Genomic DNA, 21,221 nt, shown 5'->3' with positions numbered 1-21,221 from the left:
GCTTCGTCGCGGGTGCTGCCGCCGGCGCCGCCGGACGCAGTAGCGGAGGGGAGGGGGACGGGGGTGGCGCGAGGCGCGGAGGGCGTGTGGCGGCGGCGACGGCGGCGGAGAGAGGCATCGGTGGTGGTGGTGGTGGCGGCGGCGGTGGTGGAGGAGGAGGAGGAGGAATAGCGCCCGCCCGCCCGGTGAGTGCGAGGGGCGGGAAAGCGGCGGCGGGAGGACGAAGAAGGGAGTGCGGGCATGGGTCCGCTGGCAGGGAGGGAGCGGGGGAGCGCTGACAGCCGCCTTCTGCCGGGAACGCACAGGCCCGGCCCCGCTGGGCGCACTCCACGCCGCGGGGCGGGTTCCCGGGCGGCCCCGCCGACCTCCCTGTGCTCGCGGGGACAGCCGTCCCGGTCGCCCCTCTGCTGCTTGGCGGGACTCTTCACCGCTGTTCGCCGAGAACAGCTGCACCCAAAGCCGTAGCGGAGCGGTGGGGTTAAAACGGACCCGGGAAGCGGCGGGGGACTGGCGGCGAGGCTTCCTCTGCGGACCGGGGATCTGTGCGAGACCCGCCGCCGCCTCCTTCCCTGCCGGTCCGGAAGCAGTTGGGGTTTGGTGGCGGGGCAGCTCGGGGGGGCGCCCCGCAGGCGGCGGGGAGGCGAGGCGGGGCGGCGCGTCGGGGGCAGGTGTGGTGGGGGCGGGCCGCGGGGGGCGGTGGTGACGGGGTGAAAATGGCGGATCTTTCGAAATACGGTGGCGGACGCTGGCGAAGCCCGGCGGCTCATGGCCGCCCCCGTGCCGCCCGCCGATGAGGTGAGACCCCGGCGGGGGCGCGGGGATAACGGTCGCTGTAGGGGTAGGGGGGCGGTCGTTGCCGGCGTTACGCGATGTCAACGGTCGCGGTGGCTCGCCTCGTTGGGCCTGGGGCCGGCCGGGCGCGCCTCCAGTGGCCCACAGGACACCGTATCGGGCGGTGGGGAGCCCTTGGGGCGGGCGGTCCCGGGGCACCGTCTGTGGCGGTGGCGGGACGCGGCGGCGGCTGGCTTAGGCCCGGGGACGCGCTCTTCGCTAAACTTGCTGGCGCGGGCCGCCAGAGGGGGGACTGGCCTGCCCCCAAGGACCTGGGCCGGGCTGAGGACGTTCCACCTTCGTCTTCGGGGGTGCTTGCTCGGGCTCAGCCCTGCGGAGTGGGTACGGTGAAAACTGTGTAGGGCGTTTTCCACACTTGTTTAACTCGCCCAAATGCGAGGGCGCACCTGTGCCTTCACCGTGCTGCTACACGGCTGTGGACAGCCTCCACGCTCGAAGTGAATTTAGCTGGACCGTCCTTTGGGATAGTCCCAGCTTCTCTCTTCATCGCTCTTGCTTGTTACAAGATGTATTGATGGCCATAATGTGTTGTTAATTACTTGAGGCCTTGACTTTGAAGCACATCGTGTACTAATTACGTAACGTTTGGTATGGAGGTGTTGAGTTCTGGAAAACACTTCAGCATTGATTGAGAGCATGTGAAATTGTCCAGTGGAACGTAGCATGAACAGGAGGAAAGCTCTCAGACTTAAGACTTCAAGGGAAGAAGGAACAGATATTTAAATAATCTTTCATTAGCTTCATCCTTCTGAACAGTTGCTTGAAATATATTACGGTTATTGTAGAAAATACTGAATACAGAAAAGTCATTTGGAATATTCTTTGTTTTACATAAAGCTTGACAATAACAGGCAATGCCTTGTGCATGTGGTTAGCTTATACACAATATCTTTTTGGCTTATTGGTTGCAAGGAAAATAGCAGGTTATCAGCTGAGAATATTTCTTCTGTCAGGGGAATCCTTTCATAAAATAAAATGCATTAGACTTGTGTTTCTTATTCCCCAAGACATCCAGTTTATGTATGCATCAGCAAGTGATAACTTGGTTATATGCCTTGTGCAGACTTGTATCAACTTACAGAGATGTGGGGCTGTATTGCTCTCTAGGCCAAGCACTCTTAAAGGCTGGCTTGGAGAGTGTGTTAGAAAGTACAGCCTGGCTTCTCTAATGGGTTAAAAAGGTACCTCATACTTGTTGTAATGCTTAAGTTTCAGAAGTTTGTTATGCAATGTTGATTGTTTATGGAGAACTATGTACAACAGCAGATAGTTTGGTTTGCTTATGCTTCTGTGATGTCCGAGCTCAGACAGTTTGTAACTGAATGCTCTGAAGGGTTCAGCTACAATTCTCAAAAAGCTTTAACTGATTTCAGGTTGAGTATCTGCTATCTAAAGGTTTGCTTGAAGTGTGGGGAAGAGTGCTGTCAGATTTCAGCCTTAGAGATATTGTTATCTCATATGTTGGGATATAATTTATTTTAGGTTTTGAAAAGCAGTTAAAGGTCCTTAAATTATTTTCCCTTACACTTGTTTGAAAAATATTTCATGGGAGAAAAAAATCAAGGTACATTGAAGTGTGTGTTGATTTCTGCTTCAGTAACAAACTGTGCTTCCTTATCTGTCACTTGGTCTGCTTGTGCTTCTGTTCCCTTCTTGTGCTATAGAGGTAGTGCTTTCTTAACATGCTGTTAGAAGGACATCTTAATATCCTACAGAATTTGTATAGTACAATGGTGAGATTAATAACTGCCTAGGAGACAAACTCATGTTTTGTTTTTGGGTTTTTTAATTCTTAGCTGTAGGACCTGCCAATGAGAAGTAGAAAACATTTCTTGAAATATTGATTCAAGGGTTGTGTTCTGCCAGGCCTTACATTTGAGTAGCTTGGTTTCCTCAGTTGCTTAGAAAACTAGTAAGCAGCATGTGGCTTTCTGTATAGCCTGTGACTAGACTTGCTCCCTTAACAACATTAGAAAACATAAGTTTTTCTTGCATAAGAAAGAACAAGACTGCTGTAACAATCTGTTGATCAGTGGTGGGAGTACATAGCTACATGATGCGAGAGATTCAGCTTCCTCACGTTCCAGATCTGGATGTAGATTAGTGGCTTCTTAACTCTTCCAACTTCTGTGTCGTTCCCCTGCACAAGCTATACTTCTGCAGTTGGACCCACATGAGGGTTATGTCCTTAGTTTTGGTCTGTGCTCTCATCTGTCATAGAAGTTCCAGGCATGTACCCAATCCCCATCTCTGTGGTCTGACTAGGGTTGTTTTTCTTCCTTTGGAGTAGCAGAAGTTTCTGCTGAATGGACTCCAGAAGCTTATTTGAAGAATGTTTTAGAAACTTCTTTACATTAATCTGGCTTTCCTGGGAAAAGTTCTTCAGGGTTTTTTTTATATTATATTTTATTGAAAAGTTCCCAGTGGTCTCAGGTCTGCCTACATAGCTTAATCTGCTTTCTGCCCTCAAATATTTGAATTAAACAGGAGACACACTCTGCAAATAAGTGAAAGCTTTCTATTTTAAGATCTACTTAATTGTTAATATTGTAGCGTCTGGACGGAGCTTTTTGACAACTTTTGTAGTTTCGTACTTGTTTTCAATGTTTTTTTTCCTAAGTGTTATGCTCCCACTTATTTGGGAGAAGATGTGGCTATGCACTACTATAATCCCATGAGTGTTTGCTGCTTTGCTTGTGAGGAAGGTGGCTCTGCACTTCCCTGGCAGCTTCTTCCTCTTCCATGCTTTCCCTTTCTCTTGTGCTGTGTAAGCGCTTAAGCAGCTACCCATAGACCACAGTTAAAGACCGATCTGCATTAAAACTAACCTGGCTTTGATTCTAGGTTAGAGTGAATCTACGCAAAATGGCCAGCCATTGGTCTAGTGTTCTGCCACAACTGAAGGAGTTGGTTGTGCTCTTCCCCTTCCCTCTATGCAGGGAGTATAAATGCTAAGCTGGGAGGGGGAGGGAGGTTCCTTGGTTTCCCCAGTCCCTGACCCAGCTGGATAGTTGGCTGCGATGAGATTCCTTGGTGCTGTTCTGGTGTTCATAGACTTTGAACTGAGCTATCTCAGCACACGGACCCACCAGAATTTGCTCACTACTTTGTGGTGTAGTTTTCTTCCTGGGTTGAACAGCCATGTCAGCAGCACGGAAAAAGTAGGGCTGTGACAGCTCACAGTTCAATTTGGATGGCTAGCTTTAACACAGCTTGGTTCCTTCATCTAGGCTGTCCTTGAAGCTGCATAAATGCTTGCTAGCACAAGGACAGAAAATGTATGGAAATTAATAGGCAGATGCTAAAGGAGGACAGCAGAGCTTTAGCAGTAGTGCTGGCTTAATATGCACAGGGAATTGGGAGTATAAGGAAAGTAATGCTGCTGATCATGTGCACCCAGTGGTCAAAGTTGCAAAGGATGCTATTTGAAATAACAGTGCAATAAAGATATTTCTATGATGTTTTTCACAGTAAATCCTAAGAAAAATGTAGCAGTTGCTTGTTTTATTAGTATGTAATTACCAGTTTGCCAGATGCAGGGTTTTTTACCTTTGAAAACCTTTGAAAAGGTTTTCCTTTTCATATTACAATGGAAGCTTAAATTACCCAGCACATGCCAAGGGAAGAAGGATAACTGGTATGTGAGCAAGTGGTTGGTTTGTTGGTGTTTCTTTATCCTCCAGCCATTCTTAAAAAGCAAACAACTAGCACCTCTGTTATAAACATGGCACTGGTGACATGAGATTACCTTTTCTTCCCATGAGAAACAAAACAAAAACCTTAACTGTGTAATTTAAAACTTTCATGTCCATATGAATTGATAACTGCTACTTTAAACACATGTGACTTGCTAATTTGTGTACCTTGCCCGTTCCTCTGAGATGTTGCACATGGTTGTGTGTACAGTGAGTCACATAGGGAACATTCACCTAGCAGAATGTAGAGTAATGGGAAGGGAATGGTGTGCATTGGTTGAGCGAATTATGGTTGCCTTGGGAACTATTATTTTGAATTTTGTGACTATAGATGGTTAACTTTGTGGTGGAGAACACCTGATATTTTCTTAGTATTCCTTGTAACTGATGAAAAAAGACTGGATACTTACACTAGCTCTGTTTCCAACATTTGATAAGGAGTAAGGTTGGGGTTTTTCCCTTGCTATAGTTTGCCATTGATGTTGTATTTGATAAATCTAGAACCATAATTCTCTGGGAAGCATGCAGACAAACCACCTCCATATCTTGTCTTCTGTAGAGAATGGGAAGGAGAATGGAAATTGTCTTGTTCCACATGCATATTTTGCTACTGTGTTAAAACTATTTGCTTTCACTCTGCTGTTACATATGTAAACATGGTGAGTTTGCAGTCTTAGAGGATTTTTTCCTTTGTTAATCATAGCTTTCTTACGGATTGATTTTTTGTTTGTTTGTTTCATGACATTTTTTAAGGCAATCTAGCTCAGTAAGCTTAAACAAAAGACTGAAAAAATTCAGTGCTGAGTGATTTTTTAATTCTTTGGTTTATGACAAAACCTTTCAATTTTAAAGACGATGTAGAGTGTCAGAGTAAGAAAGTGGGGAATGCATAAAATGACACTATTTTACCTATTATTAAAATGATAGCAAAAATCAAGGATGGCAATTAATTAGGACAAGTGTAGTACAGTAAGATTGCCTATGTGCAGTTGTGGTCTTTCATTTGATAATACACCAACAGTATGGGATGAATCATGGGTATATATATGCTTCTGTGAAGGCTTTTCTAGCAAATGAGGGAAAATATGTCCAGTGTCATGAGTTTAAGACCTGCGTTTGCTATCTTTTTGTGCTATTGATATTTATGAATTTCACTTGTCTAGAATAGTAGTTTGCTTGTATGTACTTGGCAAAAAGGGATGGGAGAACACAGCAAACAAGGGGATGAACTAGCATGTTCTTTATTTTGTTTTGGTTAGAAAATGTCCCAATAAAATTATTTGTTTCTCTAAGATTTTTGTTTTCCTTTGAAATCAACTTAGGCAAACAAGTGACCTTTACTTTTTTAACTGTAGCTTGTTTCTGCTTTGCTTAGGTAGGTGTTCTGTCACTTGCACTAGCAAGCAGTCAAGAATCTGTGGAAACTGAGCCTTGTGTTCATATGTAGTGTATTCAATCTTTTATTGAATTAAGTTTCTTCTGTTTGATGGGTTAACATCCAGAACATTAAATGAAGAGTGTTGTTTTTTCTGCTTGCAAGGAATAGTTCTGGTGCCAGTGCTGCGAACTGGCTACAGCAGAGGGACCAACAAAGCTCTGGTCAATTTAGCACCTACAATGACATTAGTAAAGATTGTCACTTCTGTTTCCTGTGAAGAAAAAAATTAACAACTGCATATGAGCTATGGATTCTCCCAGGAAAGAAGCAGAAAACATGAAAAGGGGGAGGCTACTTGTGAATTTTTACTGTTGCTACTGGAATGACTGGGAAAAAATAAGGGCTCATTCTCTGTTGAACAGGTGAGTTTTTTGTGTTATGTCATCAAAAAGACATAGGTTGAATAAAAAGCTTTGACAAGTTGGTTTTCCTGGATTCTTAACAAAAATTCTTAATGCCACTGTTGTTGTGAGTTGTTACATTTGCTTCTGCTTCTGATATTTTTTCATGTCTGCAAAATAAGCTTTGTCCTTGGAAGAGAATTATCACTTAGTTGTCCAGATAATAAGAACCTAGACTACTGTAAACAACACAGATGATATACAATTTTGCACAAACTGATCCCATAGTTATATAGTTATATTGCTGCTGCTCAGTTGGTTTTGATAGACTGTACAGTTTGACACAGCTGTTTGGGTGCATCTCCTGAGCTGGATTCTGGGGGAACTTAATTGAGGTGCTGAGACACCCTCTGATTTTAGTGCATCCAGCTCATTGTGGGTGTGTGGTGGTTTAACATACTGTAGTGATCGACTAGGGCAGCTGAGACACAGCAACCTACCAAGGCTACAAGTCAGCTTTGTTGTCCCATCATATATAGTAACACTGTTAATCTCCAATCCACAAAATTATAAACTGACAATTGGCAAAAGCTTCTGTGTATACAAAGTTTTCTTAGATGTAGTAAAGAGGGAAGCAATGAGCTATGTGATCTTGCAAAATAAAAAAAGAAAACAACTTTTTCCATGGAGAAACACAATTAAGCCTCTGCATATAATTGGTTCTTGTCTTATTAATTCTGAGAATGAGATGAACCTTCTGGATCTGTTTCAACTCAGATAGTGTAATGGTGACTTGTCCAACCAGTAGTAGAGCATGTTTGCCATGGAAGTCAAATTGGGAAGGGTATTCTGTAAGGACAGAAAGGGGGATATTGAGTAGCATGGAGGTTGCATGCAAAGAACTCTTCCTTCCAGATGGCCTTGGTATACTGTCTGGAATAAAGCATCTCCAGCGATGGTACAGTAAATATCTCTGTCACTTTCAGGATATTGAAAACAAAAGCTGTAAGGGAGAACATGTGGTCCTATTCACTGAAATGCTTCTCTCTGGCTAGTCCTGTCTGTAAGATTTTTTTGAGGTGTTTATCCAAAAGCTTAATTGTTAGCTTCTTATGTATACCTAATGAAACTTACAATTTGTGTTTCAGAAGCTCTTCAATCTTTTGTATTATGATAAATGAGACTTCAGAGGTCTGAGAAGCCTGCATTTGAAGTGGCCCATGTGGTTCTGGAGCAGAGATGATGATTTCACTGAAATTCCCATTTCTTTTTAAATTGATCTCTTGACTCAAAATCTTAATGTGGAATTTCATTCCACAAAAGCCAGTTATTGCGCAATCCCAGTTATTTAAGTTTTCCCAAAAAAGAATATGGAAGTTCTTTATCTAGAGATTAAAGTGGGAGGGAAGGGGTAATAGTGTGTTTTGGCATTGGGATGAAGTCGTGGTTTGCCCGCAGGCAAGCTATTTATCTCCAGCTCAGTCCTTCTGCAAGTAAATATATTCTGTACTGCTTAAGTTCAAGGCTGGTAGAGCTGCTGAGATCTGCAGCTAGAAGCATGTTTTCTGATGAATCACTGCAGTATAACTGTTTGAGCTATTTTTGCTTTTCTTTCAATACTCCATTGTATTTAAAAAAAATGAAGAAAGCCACCTTAGATTTCTAGGGTAAGTTTAAAAAGCAGTAGTGGCCATAACAGCTTTCACTGCTTCTGAATTTTGACAGCACTACCCTGAAAGCATTGCAATTTATGGTCTTAAATTTTTATCAGGTTTTCATCTCTGCATTCTTCTGACTTTGAACAGAATCATGGTTACATGAGACACATAAGGAATTAAGTGTTTAGGACAAAATGCCATGCTAGCATATTTTTGGAAATGAAATCAGTGTTGCATGTGTGTTTGTTTCAGAATGAACTTCATGTATTGTACCTTCTGACTGATCAGCGCTGCTGAAGTATACATATAATGCACTGCATAGTCATTGCACTTCCTGATTCACAAAGTCTCAGTAAAATTGAAAGGTTACAATTCCATTTTGAGGAACCTTTGCTCATAAATACAGTGCTAAAATGCACTCTCACTGAAAACTGCTGGCAGCAAGCCTAATATTAAACAGTGCCCTGTATGATAACACCTGTTAGAAGTCTGTGGGGAACTCGATGTCAAGCCTATGATAGCAGTTTTCATGCTTGTTTTTTGAATGTTCTTGGTGTGATATTGCTGTGTGTTCTGAATTCTTCTATAGCCCCGTATTCAAGAGGCATCTGGAATTTGGAAAGCAAGACCTTTATTTCAAGCTATATTTAAAAGACTGAAATCTGCGTTTCTTGGGTTGAGTGATAAGTACTCTTTGTATTTAAGTTTTGGGGTTTTTTTTCTTTTCCAGTTCACTGGAAACACCTTCAAAATGTGTTTAATGATTGTAAGAACACTGGTGTAGTTTTGTTTTTCAGCTTTTGTGCTACTGTATGTGTGAAAATGACTGAAATTGGCATGTAAACCAAGGGAAGGGTGAAGGGAAATGTTCTGATTTTTGGGTTCTATTTTAATTTTTGTTTGCTTGAATGTAGAACACTGTTTCCAGTCACAGAAAGCAAACTGAATTGCTTTGTTGGGCTGCAATGAACATTATTTCCAGTTCTGTCCTGGAAAGTTGCTGTAAGCTGTGTGCTAAACAAACAGTGTTTAAGACTTTAACCTTACCATGATAAAGCGACCTCAACACTCCCTTTCAAGAGAAAAGGAGGATGTACAGATGTGTATGGAACCTCTTGCTGTGGTCAACAGCATTCATTTATTGGTAATCATAGCATAAATGGCTATTCTAATTACTTCTCTGTTTCTGCCTTCTTAGCCTGGACATGCCAGTCATTTGAAAAATATACACATGTTGATGTTCTTTTACTTCTGCAGAACATTGCACTGTTAGATCAGCAGGCAGTGTTCATATAACAGCAATGCCTTTGCTCTTCAGTGCACTCTAGAATTTACTTAGCATCAGTAAGGATTAGACCCGTAAAGGGCAGTAAGTAGTTCTCAAGAAGAAGGTTTATCATCAGCTTGCTGATCATGGTCCATCGTCAGAACCACATGGAAGTCTTAAATTTTTGGCTTGCTCTGCTACAAATAGTGAACATTGAGAGTATCAACTGATGATTGAGATAGATACCTATGCACTTCTGAAATGTAGACATGGCTTGAAATGCAGACTAATATTAGTAAAATGGTGTTGTTTTGCCACCTTCTTAATGGACATCTAACTAGCATGTGAGAGCTAGGTAACATCGGTGAGCCATGCATGGGAAAGTAACTTGTCCTTTAAGTGGTTTAGTTTTCTAGATACTAATTATTCTGGGTAGCTGCTTAGAGTTTTGTTGGTTTTTTTTTTTTATAATACTACTCAATACCTCAAATGACTAGAATGTTCTTCCTTAATAATCTTGTTTTGTAATTGGTGGTACATTTGGGCAACGTAATGTAGTAAAAAGGGGATTGTCTAATCCAGAGATAGATCATAGAATAATAGAATGGTTTAGGTTGGAAGGGACCTTTAAGAGGTCACCTAGTCCAACCCCCCTGCAGTGAGCGGGGACATCTTTAACCGGATCGGGTTGCTCAGAGCCCCATCCAGCCTGACCTTGAATGTTTCTGGGTGTGGGGCCTCCACTACCTCTCTGGGCAACCCATTCCCCAGTGCTTCCCCACCCTCATTGTAAAATTTTTCTTCGTATTCAGTTTAAATCTACCCTCCTTTAGTTTAAAACCATTACCCCTTGTCCTGTAACAGTAGGCCTCGCTAAAGAAATTGCCCCCATCAGCTTGGTGTCATCTGCAAACTTGTTGAGGGTAGACGTGATCCCACTAACTCACTGATGAAAATGTTAAACAGCACTGGTCCCAGTATGGACCTCTGAGGGACACCACTCGTCACCAGTCTCCATCTGGACATCGAGCCGTTGACCACTACCCTCTGGATGCGACCATCCAACCAATTTCTTATCCACCAAACACTCCATCTATCAAATCCCTATCTCCCCAATTTAGAGAGAAGGATACTGTGGGGGACTCTGTTGAAGGCCTTACAGAAGTCCAGGTAGATGACATCCGTTGCTTTTCTCTTGTCTACTGATGCAGTCACTCCATCATAGAAAGCCACTAGGCTGGTTGGGCAGGACTTGCCATTGGTGAAGGCATGCTGGCTGTCTCAAATCACCTCCCTGTCCTTCATGTGCTTTAGCATAGCTTCTAGGAGGTCTGAGATAGATATCTCACTAGATATCTTAGTGCTTCAAAATGCTGGTTTTCTAGCAAGCAATGCACTCGCATGTACATGTAATTCAACCATTTACAATTTGTATGATGTAATGCTTTCATCAAAAAATTAGTTGTGGCTTTTTTCTTTCTCTCTAGCTTCTGTTTTGCCTGAAGTATTCTCTGTACTATATCTAAGGTCTTTGTTAGCTTGATTGTAAAAAACACTTTGATATGCATTGTGTGTAATCTAATTTCTGTGCTGGCATGCTGTGATTCCTGGTATGTGAGAATTAATTTTGATGTGAAGAAAACGACTACAGGTCACAGGATAGCTGAGTCTTAAAGCATGTTTTTAATAGCGGTTGTGGTGAAGGAAGAAGATGTGGTCGTGTTGCATGCATGGCTTCTAAAGCTTTGGGTATGATGAACTCAAGATTTTTGTGGTAAAGGCAGTGTATTTCATATCAATATGCTAAAACATTTCTGTTTTGAAGACAATAGGGCATGAATGTTTGAAAACTTAAGTAAAAGATTTTTATTTTTTTATAGCATGTCTACAAAGAGTATCTTCTGTTTGTTCCTCTGTGGGTTTTTGGCTCCTTATGTTTTACCTGTCTTTCTCAATATTTTGTAGTGTTATATGTCAATGGTAGCAGCATGGAGAGTTTAGTAACTGTTCCATGGCTGAATAATTGCAAGATATGCTTTTTTCCCTCCTCCATCCCAAGAGCTGGAAGATTAGTAAGGGGAATGGGAGGAGGTGAATGAATTGCTACTGCGGTGTTCCTATTGAATAGTACTTGGATCTCTCTTTTGTGGCAGCTTCTAACTATTTGAGCCCTGGTAATTTTCAACTGCTTAATCTCTTAAGTATTAAGACCAAAAAAATTTGGATTTTTTCAGCTCAGCAGTCTTCTGGAGTTTATGTATCACCACTACTGAAGAGGGCAGATAAGCAGAAGCTCAAAAATTTGGAAAGCATTTAATCACCTAAACTTTGCATGTGGATGAGAGCATCTCATTCTTCTCAGTTAAATTGTCAAGGATTTATTCTGTATTTCCCCTACTTCCTCCTGCTTTTGCCTTTGTTTTAAGGAATGGATTTAGGAATGAAATAATGTTTTAAAATGTTTACCAGTTAAGAGAAATATGCTGATTTTATGAATATAACTTTATATGAATATTGTGGGATTTTTGAGTTTAAAATCCTTAAATTTGAGCCATAGCCTGCTGATAGTCCCCTGCTCTACCTTTATTTGAAAGAGAAGTGATGGTGTTGTCACACTTCTGTCTCTGCAAAGGAAATGCCAAATGTTACCCCTTTTGTATTTGCTAACTGGTGATACTGTATGATTCCTTAGATGATTCCTTCCTTTTCAAACATGAGGCAATCATTACTTGGATTGTGGTTGACCATAGGAGTCTAACTTCTGAACCCAAGTCCCTTGTCGTTGTCAGTATAGAACAGGATGATGGGAGTGGTTTTGTCCAAAACAGCTTGAAGCCCATGCAGGTTGATGAGGCGATGATAAAGCGACGCAGCTCAGGAGGAGAGCTAGTGGCCTTAATATATGCTGAAACAGTCTGCTTTTACCATTCCTATGCAGTTAACCGATTTGCCTTTAAGACAGCAATGCAATACTACTACTAATGTGTCCTCAGGAGTAAGCTGTTTTGTCAAGTGCTAGTTACCGGGGCTGGCATCACTGAAAGTTGTACTGTCATTACTTTTGGAGAAATGCTTTCCAAATGAGGTATTTCTGGCAGTGACACTGGATAACTTTGTATCTTTAAATGCCTGCCAATAAGCGAGCTGTGTGTGTTTGACCCTCGGTCATCTGAACAAGTTCTTTCACAGCTTAGGCTTCTTGAATATCAAGGCAGTTTGATATGGCTTGTACTCTGGAGGTGAGGGGAGTCAGGATGACACCTGTCATGATTAGGAAGGCCTTGGACAGCTCCAGCACAACCTCCTGAACCCAGCATGAAAACTAGGTAGAATATAGCAGAGGTTTTTCCCCATTCTTCTACCTCATGGGCAAAACGCAGCTGTTCTGTAGTTAGCCGCTGTGCAAAATGGAACCACAGTGACTCCAGAGGAGTTAATGCCACCTTGGCATTTGGTCAGTGTTTTCAGTGGCACAGTTCCTTAATTATGAATATTGCCAAGTACAAATAGCTCAGCTCTGCTTTTCCCAGCAGGTAGGAAACTGAATTTGTGAGGATCCTCTCGTCTCGAGTTTATAACAACTACTCGAGAGTATGTACACATAACTACACAGTGTGCTTGCTCGTCCAGTGGCCAAGCATGCTGATGGGGCCAGCAAGTGGGGAAAGTGCCATATTAAGCTGACCTGTTTTCAGCCTGTGACAGTGATACAGTTTTAGTGGGAATGGCAGATGTGACCATTTCCAGCAATGTCTTTAAGGCTTCTCAAATGGGAAGTGAATCTGGCTTTGAATCTCACTGTAGTTTTTTTTTATATCAATTGGTCACTAGTCAGCTTAAAAAATCTGTTCTTTCAGATGGGGTATTCTTTGTTTTGTGTTTAGAACACATTTCAAATTAATTATGAATTTGGGCATTATGTTTTCTTGTGAGTATTGAGGGAAAAAAATTGAGCTGTTCTTTTCACAGCCAGCATAGTGGCAGTTCATCTTGGAAGGGCAGGGCTTTGGCTTGGTCCTGGGGTAGGCGGACTGTTGTGTGTGGCGTTGTTAAGCCCTGTCACTAGACAGCTGTTTGTTTTACCAAGATTTCCAAAACAAGGATTTGGCAAAAATGAACCAGTTATATCTGGTATAGATAACAAGTCTCTTGAGGCAAGATAACCTGCTAATTAATGTTGACACGTATGAGAAAAGCCATTATCATCTGTTGTATTTTTAAAACTTTTCTTGCTTTATATTTCTGTAAGCTTAAGTGTCTGTGAACAAGATGCCTGTATCTTGGGAAGGGGAACTCTACTACTCTGTGTACTGTGTTGTCAAGAGTGGACTGGTAATCCACAGCAAGTCAGTGCTTTGATTTGACTTCAATGGATGATGTTGGAGAGGTTTGATATAAATTCTTGCTGAGAGTAAATTCAGCTTCATGTGTTCTGTTTTGATAACAATTTTTTTATTATATCCCTCTTGTGCATGCACAGTACCTTCAGTCTGAAAAAAATTTCTGCTACTATATTTTAGTCTTTGGTAATGTTATTCATAAAGCTTTGAAAATGTATGTTTTCTGGAAGCCAATAACATTTAAAAATATTATTGCAGTACCTGCTCCAGTCATCACTGCCACAACTGCTAAAATGGAGGTGGTTTCAGCAGAAGTCAACAGCTTGCTCCCTGAGGAAATAATGGACACTGGTATAACTCTGGTGGAAGATGATAGCATTGAGGCAGTTATCGTGTCGTCGCCAATGGCAGAGTCTATTCCCATGGAAACAGAACTGGAAGAAATAGTGAACATGAGCTCCACCAGCGACTCCTCAGCTACAACTACCACAGAATCTGTTACCACACCCAGCAATCACTCAAGCGATACGACAGTGAACACAACCCCAAAAACTGATGTGAATGCAGTAGTAAAGCCTAGCTTTCCAAGTGGCCTCCATAAACTTGGTGCTCAGACCCCTGTCACTATATCAGCCAATCAAATTATTCTGAACAAGACCGCCGATATTAAAATAGGCCATCAGAGTATTAAACCGGATGGGCAAAAGCTAATTGTAACCACTTTGGGCAAGTCTGGCCAACCTATTGTTTTAGCATTACCCCACAGCCAAATCCCACAGGCGCAGAAGGCCACGTCCCAAGCCCAAGGTGGAGACTCCAAGGTACAAGGCCAGCAGATCAAAGTTGTTATTGGAGGTCGGTCAGAGGTGAAGCCTGTTGTTGGTGTCTCAACTTTGACACAAGGAAGTCAGCTGATAAACACTGCGGCCCAGCCTTCTGTTTTGCAGACCCAGCAATTAAAAACAGTACAGGTAAAGTGAGTTATGCTGATGAAACATCTTAAGAACAATTTTGTTGCTGCAGCTGTTGTCCATTTCCTTCACTGATTGACACATGGTTGCTTTCAGCCTTTGCATTTATTCCTTGTATTAAATATACAATGCTGGTCTTAACCCATGCTTTCATCTGTGGATGCATTTACCATTTTATGCCTTTTACTTGTAGCTACTGTCTAGAAACTTAGAATCATAGTGTCATTAATGTTGGAAAAGACCTCTAAGATCAGGTCCAACCGTCAACCCAATACCACCATGCCTCCTTAACCATGCCCTGAAGTGCTGTGTCTACATGCCTTTTGAACACCTCCAAGGATGGTGACTCTACTACCTTTCTGGGCAGCCTGTTCCAATGCCTGACCACTTTTTCAGTAAAGAAATTGTTCCTAATACCCAATCTAAACCTCCCCTGGCCCAACCTGAGGCCATTTCCTCTCATCTTGTCACTAGTAACTTGGGAGAAGAGACCAACACCCACTTCATTCCAACCTCCTTTCAGGTAGTTGTAGAGAGCAATACGGTCTTAGGACTTGCATCAAAGAAACTGCGCTATTAAAATTCAGTAAATTGAGGATAATTTTCCCATTAATTTCATTTTATTAAAAAATTCTATATGCTTTCAGGAAGACTGACTTGAACTCTATATGCCTGTTGTTCTTTATTCAAAGCATACACTGCTATACTCCTTTATGAAAGAGTAGCTTCTGCCTATTGCATTTAGTTTGTTTAAATAAACTCTCTGAGGGGGGGGGGAAAACCAGCTTTCCAGCATTTGAAAAAGAACAGAAAGGTATATCTTGTCTGCCTCTATTAGCAAGTCAAGCTTGTTAATAGATACTGATAGACTAGATGCTATTGTAACCTGGACACTTCAAGGCCTTGTTTCTCATCTCTGGCATGGATGTTGAAATATTTGAAACTGCAGAGAATTGGCTGGAATCTGGAAATGTGTAGAAAAGACTTGGATTATAACCCAATGGGTCTGATTTTTATCTGGTACGTGGGAAAACTAAATGTGAGTTACTTTCTTGGCAGAAATAAGACCTCATAGAAGTGAAGGAAAAGTAGAACTTGATGCAGGTTATGATGGAGGAATATTTCTTTTACAGTCTAAATGAAATTACTAAACTCTTAAGTATGCTAATAAAAACTAATTTGCTGCACATGAAAAATGACAAACTTTTAAGCATGTTATTAGCCAAATGCTAAGTTCCCCGACTAGTATTTCATGGCAAGCAAATGTGAGCAACTCAAGATGGTATGTTTTAAAGCTGCAGGTGATCCTAGCACTGATTTCTGCTTTCTCCTTTTTTGCTACATCATATCTGTGGAAAACATGTTTAATAATGGCTGTTTGAAACATATTGATTTTCTTGTGACTTATTTTTGTACTTTGATCATTAGTGATATGGTTGTCATCATAGCTTTCCAAAAAGCCTCTGCTCTTGACTCAGCATAGGAACATTTGAGTGGATCAGTTCCTGCTACTTGGCTTCAGTTGCTCACTGTTAAGTGACAGATAGAGGAAACCAAGGAGAAGGACTTAGCTGTGATGTGCTTTTGCTTGTATGAGATGACCTGTGCCATCAGTGACTGAGATATAGTGACTTGGCAATCAACCTCTGCAGTTTATCATTAGGAATTGTACAGGTTCCTTAATAGAAGCCGTTACAAATGGATTTGCATCCATTTGTAGATCTAGTTAATTGCTGTTTGAGAAAATTTGTTTTGTTGTGGTCTCTTTTTATTAAACCTTTGCTTCCATTTGCAAGACAGGTTGAACTGTTAATACCTGGCGTTCCTTTTTTTGCTATAAGGAGAGGAGGAAATAGAGATGATAAGCAAGAAGGCAATGTTCAGTTGGTTGTAAGTACCCAATACTGCAGGGAAGATGATTACATTAGAACTTCCCAGACAGTGCTTTTCCCTGTAGGAATTTACTGAAGTGTCAGAGGAATATATGAGGCTGGGCAAGAGATTCATTGTCTACCCTATCATGCATGATGGGAGGTAACCCACGCCTTGAGTCCCTGGCTTTGAAAACCTGAACAAGCCTCTTAACCTTTCAGTGAGTGGAAGAGGAAACTGTGAATGCCTCCCTGCCTCCCAAGGGTCTTACGTAACTTCTCTTGTGGTGTTGTGAATCAGGTATTTCAGATGCAAGGCAGCACAGCAGTTTGACTTGGTGCTGAAAAGTGAATTGGTAAAAGATTAGATGACAGAGCTCTCTTCAGTTCTTACATCCTCACTGTTGTAGGGGCTTTGCAGGTTGTTAGAGAAATTCAGTTAGCATTGCTACAATCTAATTGTGACGTTTGAAATCTCAGCACTTGAGAAAAGGTATGACTGATCGGTTGAGCAAAATGTTCCTTGGGATCTGACTCCCTCTCTGATTACAATTTTAGAGGTTTTTTTAGTTTTAGAGGCTGTGAGGTATAAAATTCAACAGGACCTTGTGCTGCTTCTATATCCAGAGGTTTATTACTGTCCCTTAGCAGCTTGTCCTGATTTACTTGAAACCACTGCCCTAGATATGTGGACAAAACTACTGGGCAAGTGCTTCTGTTTTCAGCCTGTGGCTCCTGCCTGTGTACAGGCTTAAAAAACAATGTGCCTGCTGGTGTACTACTTTAGTCCAAGTGCATTAAGGAGGAGTTTGGCCTTGCAGATGATTCTCAACCAGATGTCCAGATCCATTACAACTGCTGTCACTAAGCTAGTCTAACTTGAACTTGTCTTCATGTGGCAACTGGCTCTGCATTTCAGCAGTTAAATCTACGTGTCCATAGCATTGTTACTACCATGGCAAGAAAACTGTTAAGCCATCGTTGTGGCTTCACCTCATCGTGGAAAAGTGACCCTGTGAACTAACCTCAGAGCAAACTCCCATTACTAGCTCAGTTTCGTCATCTTTTCTAAAGTACACTGTTCTTTTTTTCTATTGCTAGAATCCCTGATTTTTTCATATTATGCCAAATATGAATTACATAGGGTGTGGCCACATGGACAAGCTCCCATGAAGTCATCTAGGGAGTGGGTTTATAGTATGTTAGCTCCTCTGTGGTAGCTGACTACGTGGGTATTCGATCCACCAATAAATGCAAGGTATGCATGTGCCTCTTTCTGTATGAATAGAACATGGTTTGACAGCTGAAAACAAAGTCCTGCCATAGAAACTTGCTAGCTCATCTTGTTTAGTGGAGAGTTCTTAGGAAGACACAAATTGACCCTTTTTAAGTAAAGATGCTTGCAGATAAATCTCTTGGCTTCTGTAGGGGGAAGAAGGTTGGTGTGCGCGTGTAAATATAATAGTCATCTTATGGAAGAGCTTGTTGCCCCAGGAAATATTTTTGCGGTCTAATTCAAAGTAACTTGCAGAGAGCATGTTTAGCTTACATAGGCAGAGGAATGATGATAAGCTTCTTGTGATTAGTACATGTAGTGGCAGAGGGCTCCAGAGAACTTGCTCTTTCTGAAGCATCAGAGGGGCAGCCTGTCATCTTGATTATTTCCTCTGGCTTCTCCAGCCTCTACTGAAAAGGGGTAGTGAGTTTCTCACCAATGCCCAGAAGGCTCTTATGAGTGGCTAGGTTTATCAGCTCCAGTGGCAAAAACTTCAAAAAGACTTGCTCGGCAGCCAGTACGGGCAGGAGTGCACTACCTGCACTTGGGGGCCAAGGGCTGTTCCTCACCTATAACCAACTGCATTTGAATTTTGCCAGATCTCCTAAGCCATGAGGGGATTCACTCATTTGTTAGACCTCCTTCATAGACAAACAGTTCACCCAAAAAGCAGGGGGGAATTTATTTGAGGAGGATATTGCAAGTTGAGTCTGAGGGAAGCATGGCTACTTGTGTTGTTGACCAGCTATTGTTTTGGGATTTTAAGTTTTTTCTGAAATAGTTCATGTTAACAGGTAGCTAGTATTTTACACATATTTATGTAAGTCACTTAAGCATGGTTATTGACTGTTACTGGGAAACGACTTCTGTTGTCCAGAGCTGGCTGTTTCTGCTGGATGTTGAACATGTCTGAGCCAGACTTTGCCCTCACTTCAGAGAGTAAAAGCTGTAGCAGTTGAGTTACAATAATACCTTATGACAAGGTAAGATTCATTTCAGTGGAACAAATCTCAAACCAAGCAGGTGAAATGTGGGGAATTTATTAGGAATTAAAATGTGTGTGAATTTACAAAAAAATTTACTGATAAAAATGCCTGCTTATTGATCAGCTGTGTATTTGCTAAGAGAACTGAATCCTTGAAATGTTAAAATAGCTTTGAGTTAAATTTGTAAGCTGGGCTGTGAATGAAGCTTCCTCCTTCAAACAACTTATGTTCCAAGTTTTTAGTTAATAGATGTCAGTGGGGTGTTTTTTCTGATTCACTTTTAAGCCTTGACTATTGTATGTCACCTAGAAAGTAGCTAATGTGGCTTGGGTGCAGTGCGTTTGGGCAAATGACCTTCACCTGCCAATGGTCTGAGGTGAAGGTTTCCTCTGAGGAACATGAACTGTAACTGTGAAGCAGCACATGAATTCCTTTAAATGAGGACTGTTTTCTGCCACTGCCCTGGTGTCAGAGCTGCTTATTGCTGGCTTCCCTTGGCTGGGCACAGCTTGAACATAGAGGTGGCATTTGCTTTCCATGGGAGACTGGAGAGCTCTAGTGCCATAGCAGGGGAGAGCTCTGGCTTCCCCAGCTGTGCTGTGAGTGTGCTGCTGGGAGCTGAAACAGCCTTGTGTGCTTTTTGCAGGGCAGCTGGGGAATTTGTTATGTGCTACTGAATAGTTCAAATGTTTTGGCGTTACTCTACTGTAAAGGAGGTGTTTTCAAGTCAGCAAATTCTATAAACAGTGTTTTGTGTAGGAAACCATAACATCCAGTCTACTCAGTTGCTTCATTTAAGCACTCAGAACTTTCTCAGGCTGTTAAAAGTAGCTGTAATCTCTGTATCTTTGAATGTCAGTGACATTTCTTCAGTTAGCTACTTGAGTAACAAAGGGGGTTCTGCACCTTTGAGAGGTGGCTCTGCATGTGGATGCCAATGTTGTGCCTCTCTGTTGCTGGATTTGGGGGCTGGTGCCCATGGGATGTGGCTGGGTGGTGTGGCGGAGAGGCAGTATGGGCCTGACCTGTGGGATGGACAAGTGTAAGGGCTTCAGTAATGCCTTCCAGCATACTCACTTGGACTCAGGAAAGATCCTAGTGATAATCTGCATCTGCAGGCAGCCTCTGCAGTCAACAGGTTAAAATAGTCTTTGAAAGAAGTAACCTCTTAATTGAACTATTCACCAGCCAGTGTATATAAACTATTAAGATAAATGCATTTGGTAGTTAACTTCTGTATGTGTGGAAAAGGGCAAAAAGTCTTGTTTAAGACTTAAGACTATAAAATCCTACTTACAAAGATTTCAAGATGAAGTGATCTGTCTCATCGAATTGCACGTACATGTTCCTGGTCCAGCTGTGTTTCAGGAGATTGGATCACAGAAGGAAAAAAAGACCCCCTTGTACCCAGATGTAGCCAACTGATTTGTTCTTGGCTAGTGAGTACCCAAAACTTTCAGGAATATACTTTTTGAGAACTGTTGCAGAAGGCTGTTTCCCCATTTCCAGGATAAAAGTGTGCTGCTACATCAGAATAGGTGAAGACATGTTTAAGAGCAGTAGTTGTCGTATTTAAATCACTTGAGGAACAAGTTTTGTCCTGGTTGGCTGAAAAAGTAGCAGCTTTTTGTAAGCCTCAAATATTGAGTGTTGTGCATTTAATTTTAATATTTTTATATAGACCAACAGCATGTAAGAAGTAATTTCAGCATCTTGAAAATGATGTATGTTTGCACAGAGATATCTTACGAAAAAGCTGTAAGGGATTTGGCTATCCTGCTTTGGTGGCTGGTTTTGTAAAGTGGCATGGATGATATTCTAGTTCTCTCCATAGTGAGAAATGGGGGTGAAATGCAAGATAAGCAATTATTCTTCTGCGTGCAAGTATTGTCTTTTCTATTTTCTAATGTACTCAACACAATAATTCAGATCCAAAATGCTCAAGTTACTTTAGATCTTTTTTCCCTCCATCTTTCAGATTGCAAAGAAGACCCGAACCCCAACTTCTGGCCCGGTGATCACCAAGCTGATCTTTGCAAAACCAATCAATAGCAAAGCTGTTACAGGGCAGACTACTCAGGTGTCACCAGTCATTGCAGGTTGTACTACTTTGACTTGTTTTGCTTTGCCATTTTTAAGACTGTTCAAAGAGACTGTGATTGTAGAAATTTTTGTGTCTCTATTTTACTGTAGTTTCTGTTGAAGTATACCTCAAGCAGTTTAAAAAAAAAATCAGCAGATAATTTTGTGGGTAGAAGCAGATAAATGCGGTTGTTGGTACCTTTACACTTTGCTCATTTAAAATCACCTTTGTGATTGTAGAGTTTGATTATTTTGCTTTTACTTCCTGGATTTTGGGGAGGAAAAAAATACCTCACAGCCAGAGAAAAGGCTACTTGATAAACAAAGTTTTTGTAGATGATTATATAAATACACATGGCGGGGGGGGAGAGGAGAAACATGGTTTTGTATTACTTTAATCTGCTTAGAGTTGGACTTAAATGTAATACCTGCATATAACAGGAA

General features: G+C 41.8%; 1 protein-coding gene across 6 annotated transcripts in view; it reads left to right on the top strand.

Annotated features, from left to right (window-relative positions):
- The first annotated feature begins 112 nt into the window (after positions 1 to 112).
- LIN54 (lin-54 DREAM MuvB core complex component) overlaps positions 113 to 21,221 on the top strand; it is a 39,013-nt gene continuing 17,904 nt past the window's right edge. For 3 of the 6 annotated variants that reach the window (XR_012660218.1, XM_075090334.1, XM_075090332.1), the window contains exons 1-3: positions 691 to 795; positions 13,850 to 14,562; positions 20,674 to 20,794. Coding sequence is in view for 5 of the 6 variants with exons in the window: in XM_075090334.1 (XP_074946435.1) it covers positions 13,885 to 14,562; positions 20,674 to 20,794 (799 nt within the window). In the remaining variant the exon portion in view is untranslated. Of the gene's footprint in view, positions 186 to 684; positions 796 to 13,849; positions 14,563 to 20,673; positions 20,795 to 21,221 lie in introns of those variants that run through there. The other 3 variants (XM_075090335.1, XM_075090333.1, XM_075090336.1) reach the window with 2 other exon arrangements.

The sequence above is a fragment of the Phalacrocorax aristotelis genome, chromosome 4 (genome assembly GCF_949628215.1).
Source record: "Phalacrocorax aristotelis chromosome 4, bGulAri2.1, whole genome shotgun sequence".
In the NCBI taxonomy this organism is placed as follows: Eukaryota; Metazoa; Chordata; class Aves; order Suliformes; family Phalacrocoracidae; genus Phalacrocorax; species Phalacrocorax aristotelis.
The sequence above is the reverse complement of the archived record's forward strand: the minus strand, read 5'-3'. Positions and strand labels throughout refer to the sequence as shown.